This window comes from Merops nubicus, unplaced genomic scaffold, assembly GCF_000691845.1.
Source record: "Merops nubicus isolate BGI_N331 unplaced genomic scaffold, ASM69184v1 scaffold24696, whole genome shotgun sequence".
Taxonomy (NCBI): domain Eukaryota; kingdom Metazoa; phylum Chordata; class Aves; order Coraciiformes; family Meropidae; genus Merops; species Merops nubicus.
This window is the reverse complement of record NW_008614753.1, coordinates 3,096-13,938: the sequence shown is the minus strand read 5'-3', so window position 1 is coordinate 13,938 and position 10,843 is coordinate 3,096. Positions and strand designations below refer to the sequence as shown.

The window sequence follows — 10,843 nt, the reverse complement described above, 5'->3', positions numbered from 1 at the left end:
TTCTGTACCCTGTTAAACCCCTTCCCTTCTTCCTTTCTGTTCCCTGTTAAATAATGTATTTCACTTTGTTAATTTTCAATTTGGTGCAAGGGTTTCATTACCCCTGCCTTCCTTATTTACCTCTCTACCCGGGAAACTGAGGGATAAGGGAGGTGGGACACAGTTCTGCCTTCTAACCGGGACACAGGCGAAGTCTAATGCAGGTATTGAACAGATTAAAAATTTATTCCGCATGCCTATCACCTCAAATCTCTTTGGGTCATCCCCTTAAATAAGTAGCACAATGGGGTCACTCAACACCTGGCAAAGCCAGAAAGCTGACTGAGACATAAAAAGCCCCTACAGACTCTATTCCCAAAAGCTTCATCTCTGTTATGGAGAGACATGGCTCTAATACACTGTTAGGGCTTTTCATATCACTTCCATCCACTGAAACATAAGCACTACATCAGAAGTCAGAGTTTTTGCACACCTCAACTCAAAAAAAGAGTTAGCAGAAACCACCTAGTCGAATTTCAGTGTAGTGAGCTGACCGAGAGATTACGAAGAATTTCCACTGACCTGCACATCTTTTTGGACAAGAGACATGTCAACAGTTGTACTTTCATCTCTGTTCCCCTGAAAGAATTTGAAGGTGCAAAGTTTTACTGTTGGGCTCTTCTTGAAAACAAAGAAACACCAAACAAACAACACCCCCAACATGCTATAAACACATATGCACAAAACCGAAACTCCAAAAACCCATCGTGCAAGTACCTGAGAAAGTGATATTAAAAGCCTCTGGAAGTGTCCAGATGTGTCGCTCTTTATTGCTTCCTCCAGAGTTTTCTTAAATTCTGAAGAGAGACACAGTCAAGAATCATCATATGCCCCTGCTCATTTCCTAAAGTCATACTGTCAGTCAGTGATTAATGAAGAAAAAAAAAAAAAGAAGATAATTTTGATGGAACTGTAACAAATCTAACCTGCTTTATAGACCCTGTTGAGTTCCTGAATATGCTCGTTACTGCGAGAAGCTAAGATTTCAATGAGACAATTTTCATCTGTGCCAACACCCTAAACAAAATGTAAGGAGAAAACACACTATTCAGTTTCTCATCTTATTTCTGCAATCTAGTATAAAAGAAATATAATAAAATTATACAACAAAATGCAATTCAGATTATATTCTTGTTGTAGGAGAATGCAAAGTAGGTAGTTTAAATGCTATTCATAACGCGTTTTCAAGACACAAATTTGTATTAAAGATACATATTGAGCAGCTAATTAATTATGAAAAACGAATTTACTTTTAAAATGTCATTCTTCACAGCAGATTTTAGGCATTTTAAGAATCAATTTTTTCTACCACTAAAGATGAATTTGTTAATTCTAACAGGTAACATCCACTAAAAGCACTTGCAATCACAATACAGCTAATATTACTTCATCCTCCTAGTTACTTTAAAATTGCAGCCAAAGAACAAGTAAGTATACATACTGACACAGTAATGGAAATATTTACTTCACCTTCATGTAAACATTGTCTTGACATACAAACGTTTGATCTGCTTCTATTTTTAAAACCTACATGTTTATAAAACAGTCTGATTGCTTTACACAGTACTTCCATAATATTTTAGAAAGGGTTCAGCACAGTCTAAGAAATTATGCTTTTCAGGTGGGGATCAGGAGCTGGTTTAGAAGAGTCACCTCAGTGGCTTACTTAGGACCGTGTAATAAATGAATTTCAAAGACTGCTAGAACTCAATTTCCATCTCTTTTGTGTATTTATTTGTTAATGTATTTTTGTTACAACATAAACCTATTAAACAGAAACCTAATAAACCTATTATTTACCTTTAACCTATGGGAAGAACATTTCTCAGTTTTACTACCATATACCTCCAAGAAACAGGATAGAGATCAAACTGTAGGTTGACTATCTGGGTGGACAGGAAGGAATGTAAGCTTAAGCTTTTAAATGACTACTAAAAATTTTATCAGCTCAAATATTTCCTCTATTTCATAAATTTGTATCTTCTACACAAACCTTTATAGCTTCCTTGATTTCATAAGCATCAAACATGACAGGTGTCTTCATCATTGCTAAGATTGTCCTCTCAAAGTTACCTGATAGCTCAGACTTGAGGTCCTTGATCAGGTCCTAACGAGAAGGAAAAACAAAGAAAAAAAATGCAAAAAGACCAAAACTGACAAATGTAATTACCAAAATTGTGGATTTTAACTAAAAGTCTTTATGCGTAAAAGTCAATAATAGATTTTCAAAGTAAAGCTATTCCACTTCACAATACTAGAACAAGCAAAAAGTAACATGTATATCTAGGGAATTAAGATCCAATTAAACAGACTGCATAAACCAGAGTCAAAGCAACCATTTAACAGAGAAACCGATTTATCATTTTATCTGAAATGCAGAATGAAAAAGTCAAGCAAGAGTGAACCCAGAACCCTAAAGAGGCTATGACTTATGAAACATCTTCCCCTTAAGGAACTTCCTATCCTTTCTTCCTTACAGTCTTCTGACTTCCAGTGAAGGAATGTAGGGACTTACTTCTTCCTTCTGTTCTCATGATGTATTTACCTTTCCATAGGCTGTTTTGAAGGACAGGATGATCTGCTGCCGTTGCTTGTTGGAACGGCTTCCAAGGCAGTCGATGATGGCCTGCTCATCCGTTCCTGCACGGGCACACCGACACCGCACCGTGAGCTCGCGCAGCGGGGGCACTCGGCCTGCTCTTTCCACTTCATCCTGCCTCTTCTAAACCCAGCCCTTTACTACACCTACAGTATCTCCTCTTGTGTACAATTACAGAGCTTCAAGCTCTACTCCCAATCACACACACCGTAAAAATAAAAACAAAATCCAAACCCACGATGCTGCTTGTGCCTCCATGAACTTCCAAAATTCTTCTTATACCCAAGGACAATCACATGCGCTCTAGCCCACTCAGTACACACGTAACAATGAAGAAAGATCAGTGCTGAATCAAAAATTCAGTTCCACTTTTAACTGAAATGTATATCCACAGACTGCTCACCAAATCCCTTCATGGCCTTCCTTAAGACTTCTGCATCCTTTAGAGGGTCAAATCCTGGTGCATCGGTGATTGTGCCTCGGTTTCCATGCTAAAATTAGATCAATTTCAGCTACATATTAGTGTTAATAAGTAAAAGGCTGGTTTACTACTTAGGAAAGATGATCCTGTTACTCATTTTCTTATTGTTAGAAAAGTAACAGAGAAAACTAAAAAAAACCAAACAACAACAACCAAAAAAACCACCTTACAATCTGTTAATTTCTATACCCAAAATATGAGAAAATGCAAGGTCCAGAAGGTTCACTGATATTAAAATTTTCTGTCCAATTAATTAAGGTTTGATGAAACCCCAATGTCAATACTCTGTATCAATACAGGCTGGGGGATAAAGGGCCTGAAAGCAAGTCTTCAGAGAAGGCCTTGGGGGTACTGGTGGATGAAAAGCTGGATTGCCAGCAGGTCAAGGGAGGTGATACTGCCCCTCTACCCACTCTGGTAAGATCCCACCTGGAGTACTGCATCCAGCTCTGCAGTCCTCAGCACAGGAAAGACACAGACCTGTTAGAACAGGTCCAGAGGGGGGCCACATAAAAGATCAGAGGGCTGGAGTACCTCTCCCACAAAGAACGTCTGAGAGCGTTGGAGTTGCTCAGCCTGGAGAAGGCTCTGGGGAGACCTTCAGTACTTAAAGACAGGGCTTTAAGAAAGATTGGGACAAACTTTTTAGCAAGGCCCATTGTGATAAGACAAGGTGCAATGGTTTTAAACTAAAAGAGGGTAGATTTAGACTTAGACATAAGGAAGAAATTTTTTAGAGTAAGTGTGGTTAAACACTGAAAGAAGTTGCCCAGAGATGGTAAATGCCCCATCCCAGGAAACATCCATGGTCAGCTTGGATTGGGCTCTGAATACCAGCTGCATATGTCCCCGCTCATTGCAGGGGGATTGGACTAGATAATCTTCCAAAGGTCCCTTCCAACCCGGTGATTCTGTGAAACTGCATATACAACTTGCAATGTTTTTTTAAGTTAGAAAAGGCAAATTTCATTAAAATCTGAATTCATGTCAAATTTTTCTTTTTGGCTAAGGTGCTAAAACAGCATTTATTTAGTCATATGAACCTATATTGCTTGCATTTTGAAAGGATCTTCAGTCAAACTTCATGCCTTTCTTTCAAATTTTAGGGAGGGTTTACACATATACAACAAAGAAAATGGAGAGCAACATTTACATGGTCACATCTCAAAACAGAAGTACTGAATGTTCTTACTGTTACAGGAGATATCGTAGGCCCTGTAGTCCCTTGGTAAGAGGGCACAGGAGGATTCCCAGCCGGGCCTGGTAGATAATGTGGCATGGGCTGCTGCCCTGGGTAAGGTGCTGGGGGTTGTCCTGGATAGTTCACAGGCTGCTGGCCGGGCGGTGGCGTGGGCTGGCCTGGCACAGCACCACCCGGGTACCCTGGGTAAGCTGGCAGTCCGGAGGGAGGATTCCCTCCAGGTGGAGCGTAGCCTCCGTAAGAGGGCTGTTGTCCTGGTGGAGGTTGTCCAAAGCCACCTGGAGGTACTGGAGGATAATTCCCCGGTGTTGAAGGATATACACCTTGTGGTATGTTTGTCCCTCCAAAGGTCCCTGCCAGGTTGGATGCCTGCAATGACAGCCAATGAAGCCAGACATGGGAAGGTGGACAAACGGTTGAGTTTGGGTAATGCGCTTAATACAGCACAACCTCCCTCCACACCAACACATACAGGTAGCTCTGCACCTGCAAAAGAGCTCTGCAATAACTGTGTCATCGTAAGGGGAGAAAAAAAAATTAAAATCTGTATTCAGTTCACTCTTGCTCTACTGTAATCATCAGCTGCTGTACAGCAAAAAGCAGAACCAGCTGCCCCCGGCTGCCCTTGTGTCCAGCATCACACACCACTCACATGAAGAAGCACCAATAGTCACACACTTCTTATTCTAAAAACCTACACTGGTGAATCCCAGCAACACAAAACTGCACTTACCCTTTCTCTGCCCATGGCTGCCTTATATGACCAGAGGATCATCCGCATGCAGGAAACCTCTAGCTGTTTTGCTATGCACTAGATGCATTGGTACTTTACAACTGGACTGCATTCAGAGAGACAACGGCAGAAACTGCCACAAAGATACTTCACTCCACATGCAGTATCATTTTCCCACGACACACTCAGATCCTCTTCTACAGAAGAACCAGAAGAACTGACATCTGATGATGGCAGTTTTCTCAGAAGCTAGTTGCTGTGGATATTGCTATGTGCACCCTAGATAGCTTGTTGCTCATTCTGACTGCTGGCTGCCAAGTCACTTCATTTAATCATTGCCTCAGAAAGGCATCTATAATGCAAATGTCTTCCTATGAACTGTGCATTTGTTATGCAGCATAACAGATTTCTGAAGATTATGTTGCCAGAAGTGTCACTCACTTCTTCTCCATGCAAAAAAACCCAAACAGTCACTTTAGAAATGTTTGCTCTTTCTTCAACCAATGTAGAAGGTTTTTACTGCCATCTGTTAAACATCAGTGCTTCTAAGAGGCAGCTGATCCATATTCTCTTTAGGGATGAGTCATTGACACCTCAAATTGCACCGCCTTGTTCCTTTTTCAGGCTGGCCAAAATCCAGGTAAGAGGCAAAATTTGGACTGTACTTGTCAATGTGAATATATTAACAATGGATACTCAGTGTTTATAATCTGTTCTGCTATTCCTCTGAACAGCAAAAGCCAAGTTATTTTTATGTCCATGATATTTTAAATTATGTGCTTCACATTTAAGCAGTGGTTTGCTTTTCTAAAGCAAGGAACAGCTTGCAGTAACCATTTTCTTCAAGAGATGACATGGAACATTTGACACCTAAACCCATCAGGCAAAGGCACAGAACTCAAGTGATAACCTTCTCAGTAACAACATCAGAACCACATCTCTGCTTAAGGAAGTCACAGTAAAAAACATGAAATGAAAGCAAACTCACCATTCCAGCCATGTAGTTAGGATTGAACTGATTAGCATAGCCAGCCACATTTTCTAGACCAATTGGAGGTGGATTGGAAGGTGGATAGGCAGCACCACCCCAAGGACTGCTACCTGAAACCAAACACAGCTGTGCTGAAACAAGAAACTACACCTTTTAAAACTTATTTCTTACTATTTACTCTTCTAATGTAATAGTTGTCCAACATCAGCAGTATGGGAGAAGAAAAATCAACTTAAGAAATGCAGGGTAGCAGTGTAATTAAATACAAAGAAAAGCCTCACTCTGTATTTCTATTTATGCTAGTTAACGTTGAATCTGTAAGTTTGCATTTAAAACAACTCTAAACATATTTGAAGGTTAACACTCAGGAATTAATACTGTAAACACCATAATTTGATCAGACTTAAACTACAAAGCAGTCTGAGTGAGCCCTAATTCTTTGTGGGATATGGTTTTAAATTGTGTGACTGATTTCTCCTGGTACTCCCACCAGCTGCCTTCAAGACTCGGTGCCGACAGGACACTGTTCCTTGACATTTACTTATTTGGGTCAAATTATGACCATCTCCTAGTGCTTCATTTGAGACTGCAAGAAAAGGGACCTTAAATAACCACATGGTGGAGCACCTGTATTATATAAATGAGAATCCCCAGCCAAGATAAAATAGCACTTAACAAGAGAGCACAGAAAGCTTCAGTGAGACAAGGAAACCCTCCACAGTCAGTTTCTTCATCACATGCCATCTTTCCACTCCAGACAGGCTCACCACTGCCATTTAATGTGTACTTCACCTAAACAACTTACCTGGGGTGGCCGGTGGATATCCACCCGCTGGGGGATAGCCAGGGTAACTCATTGCAGGAATCTGAAAAGTAGTGTGTGGTACGGTTATTTTCTGTAATGCTTCACTAATTAGACCACAAAAAATTAACAGGCAACATGTTTCTAGTACCCAGTTACCAAAATTTAGACATAAACTGCGCAAGTCACACAGGCTTCACCCCAAGAAACCTATTCCCATCTCCTTCTGCTGGCCCAACAAACATGTTCAGCTATCTAAGGAGTTGCAGAGTCACTCCTCAGACTATTTTTCTTATTCAGTTCAGTTACTACTTACTGCTAGCTCTAGTATGTTGTTACGGTTGTACTATTCAAAAATCACGGAATCACAAAACCGTAGGGGCTGGAAGGGACCTCAGAGGATCACCTAGTCCACCCTGCCTGCAAAAGCAGGTTCATCCAGAACACGTTGCACAGGATGGTGTACAAGTGAGTTCTGAATATCTTCAGAGAAGGAGACTCCACAACATCTCTAGGTAGCCTGTTCCAGGGCTCTGTCACCCTCACAGTTAAAAAAGTTTTTCTTTATTTTTAGACGGAACTTCCTGGGTTCCAGTTTGTGCCTGCTGCCTCCTGTCCCATCGCTGGGCATCACTGAAAAGAGACTAGCCCCATCCTCTTGACACCCACCCTTCAGATATTTAAAAGCACTGATAAGATCCTTTATTTTATTGCCCTATTAAAGTCTCCATAAGTCTGCAACTTACACAGAACAGTCTTATTAACCAAGAGTATACAATTATCTGACTAACAAGCCACATCTTCAAGTGAGTTATTGTATGACAAGTGTTAGAAGACATTCAAATGCAAATGTCTGCAAAAGTGCAAGGTCAGAGTCAGAAGCAGAAGGGATCCACTTCATGCTTACAGCATTGCCATAAAATATGAAGGGTTTACTGAAAAGATAAACTCACTAGAACGAAGCGGATCTCTCAGAGTTGATAGTGCCTCTGTCAGCACAGAAGCACAGAAAGTCATTAGCTGTCCAAAACAGAAGTGGAGGTCAAAAAGGAAGGACAGCTAAATGAAGGACAAAACAAAAACTGTTTTCCAGACTCCAGAAAGCCTTATTTTACACAGAACAACTATCAGGAAGAATGGTAAAAGTAGCTCAAGGAGCTTGCTCCAGATCAAGAAAACACCCATAAAGAGTCTTAACTTTTTCAAGGTTATTTTCAGTTACAATTCCTAGTCTATTTTTAAACCGTTGTGCAAACTGTCTCCCTTTCCTCTCTTTCCTCTAAAGCCCCGCCTTCTGCATCTGGCTTGTTTTGTCATGCTTTGGCCTTCAGCTGTGGAGTTTTGTTTTGCTTTTGGTTCGGGACAGGGGTGTGCTGTTTTTGTGAGATTGGTTTTGTTTTGCATAATCATGTTAACTTCCCTTTCTGGTTTGCACTGCTCTTTACAGCAACAGAGTGGAATGGAAAAACGCTTTTTTTTTTTAAAGGAAAATAAAATTAAGAAATCCTCAATTTATTTAAAACCTGCTTGGACTTCATGCTGCATGTACTTATTTAAATTGAGAGAAATTAACTAGAAGAAATTACAACGAACAGAATAGACTAAAAGTTATAACCCCACCTTACCCCTACTTACCATGGCAGACTCAAAAAATAAGTGAATGCAGTTTCTCAGCATTTGAAAAGCCTGTTTACCAGTATATCTATAAATGTATGCAAATTTAAGCAGTATACTTCCATTTGTGCCATTTGTTCCTTCTCTATCCCCACTAAGAACAAAATTGCGAGGTGGGGTCAGCGAGGGGCATAGCCATTACCCCCTTTTCCTCCTCTGTTGGGTGTAAGAGTTAATTTACTCAGATCCATAAAAGGAAACCAAGCAAAGGACATGACCAGGCAACTTGCTGACACTTTACAGAATCAGGCCTTCAATCAGTAGACTGCCAATCACAAAAGGGTAGATTTAAATCTCAGGAAAGGTCCGGGGAAGTCAACTCCGCACGCAACCATCATGGCCCAAATCTGCATATTCAATTGTAAGAACAGGCCACAAAGTAGCTAAACACGACACTGTTCATAACCAGATTACAAGGGTAAAGGCTCACAGAAATTTTTACATTATTGCCAAATGCTTACAAGATATTTTCCATAACATGACGAATGTTTTTCCTGCATTCCCTTCAGCCTTGGTTTCCAGTGAAAACTTTCACTGCAATGCTATCTAGGAGATTTTGAACAATTTAAATATCAAGGCTGCTGCAGCTGAAAAGACAATAAGGTTTTGATTACACAAGCACATCTCTGTGCCTAAGTTCTCTGTAATTTTTCATTTCATATGCAAACACAGTGCATAAGCCCTAGAGCACCAAATCCGGCCTACAATTACTGTGCAATATGCAAAATGGGGGCACAAACTCCACACACAGCACTCAGCCAGGAGATCAAGTTTATTTTTCCGAGGCTTGCCCAATGGATACCCTATATAAAGATTTGGTTCCTATCTGTATCCCTTTTTATTGCTAGAAGATAAATTTGGGAAAAAAAAGATCTCTCACAGTCACCCCTGTAGTTCAGCAAAATAATGGATTTTTACTTTTGAATATTCATTGATGCTAAATAAAGAGCATAAAGGTATGACAGCAGCTGCATGGGGTCTTCTTCAACGCTCTAGAAAGACAACAATCCAGCATCTTCAAAATGCCACTGCACTTCACTGCAACTTTATGGAACTTGATAAAGCTGATAAAGTACCTGCAAATGCAGGTTATAAAACCCATCCAAAAAACACTTGCAAGATACTGCTCCCCCAAGGGAATCCCAAGTGCTGGAACACAATGCCTGCTGTTACCCACACAAGGACTGCTAAGAACCCAAGCTCATGAGGCCAGAAAGCAACAGCTCAACATTTCTCATTAGAGCTGAAAGCAAAACACGTATTCCCCTCCTGGAAGCAGTGCAGGCAGCTTCCTCCCTGCGGGCGCTTCCCCGCGCTCCTGACAGTCTGCAGGGCACACAGGCAGCTCTGTGTGCCTCATCCCTTGCACGCTGGGAGGAGGTACCTCCAGCAGGCACCCACAGGTGTGGGGAAGTGGAGAGGGGCCAGAAAAAGAAAATTCAAGAGAAGGCAGCAGTAAAACAGTCACAGTACTAAAATCAAAAAGCACAAGTATTACTCAAGTCACTCAAAGTCAAAGGAAACCCCAGAACCCAGATGCTGAGCATGCACAACTCTTACTAGTGAACATGTACATTTTTTAGATATAAATTATTACAGCACTGACATGAATTTTTTTATGTGCAACCATTTTAAAAATTGTATTTATTTTTAGCTTTATGTGTCAATATAATGTCTGGATACTAAAAAAAAAAATCCTTGGATGCCTTTTCAATAAAGCTTTTGGTATAAATTTAAGGCAAAAAGGCTTAGGGTTTTTTTTGTCGTAGAAGTTGGGAAGCAATGCAATAGATGTAGTTTTTCTTAGCTGGGTTGTTTGCTTGTTTTTAATCCTATGTAGAACATTCCTCTCCAACTGAAAAATATTAAAAGAACCTTTTGGCAGTTAAAGCTGAGCTTGAGAAATAATGGCTAACTTCATTAGTAATCTGAAAAAAAATGTTACCATATATATACATACACACACACATATATTAAAAAATGTTCCCCTTGCTTCCTTTGAACACTGTATTTACCCAGGACTTTTCCAAGCAGAACAATTACACTGCTTTGATTCCAGGCAAACTAGATCGACAAACACACCGGCTTCTCACATTCAGAAACTTCCCTGATCACCATCTTCCATTCTTCACTGAGTCCACTGGCCATTTCTCTACCTCAGCAGACATTTACCTGTCCAAATTAACTTCCCCAACCATTCCCACAAGCTTGTCTCCGTCTCATCTCCTAAACCCACCTTCCCAAACTTCTGCTACATCCACAAAATCTTACTAAATTTGTTAGTGATGAGCGGCACTTGCTTGCTGACCATAAAGTGGTGACA

At 40.5% G+C, this 10,843-nt stretch overlaps 1 protein-coding gene across 1 annotated transcript in view; it reads right to left on the bottom strand.

Annotated features, from left to right (window-relative positions):
* ANXA11 (annexin A11) overlaps positions 1–6,901 on the bottom strand; it is a 14,233-nt gene extending 7,332 nt beyond the window's left edge. The window contains exons 1-9 of the mRNA XM_008942340.1: positions 6,850–6,901; positions 6,042–6,154; positions 4,312–4,689; positions 3,042–3,129; positions 2,585–2,679; positions 2,033–2,146; positions 966–1,056; positions 757–836; positions 562–618 (exon numbers count right to left, since the gene is read on the bottom strand). Of these exons, the coding sequence (XP_008940588.1) occupies positions 562–618; positions 757–836; positions 966–1,056; positions 2,033–2,146; positions 2,585–2,679; positions 3,042–3,129; positions 4,312–4,689; positions 6,042–6,154; positions 6,850–6,901 (1,068 nt within the window). The remainder of the gene's footprint in view (positions 1–561; positions 619–756; positions 837–965; positions 1,057–2,032; positions 2,147–2,584; positions 2,680–3,041; positions 3,130–4,311; positions 4,690–6,041; positions 6,155–6,849) is intronic.
* Between the last annotated feature and the right edge of the window lie 3,942 nt (positions 6,902–10,843).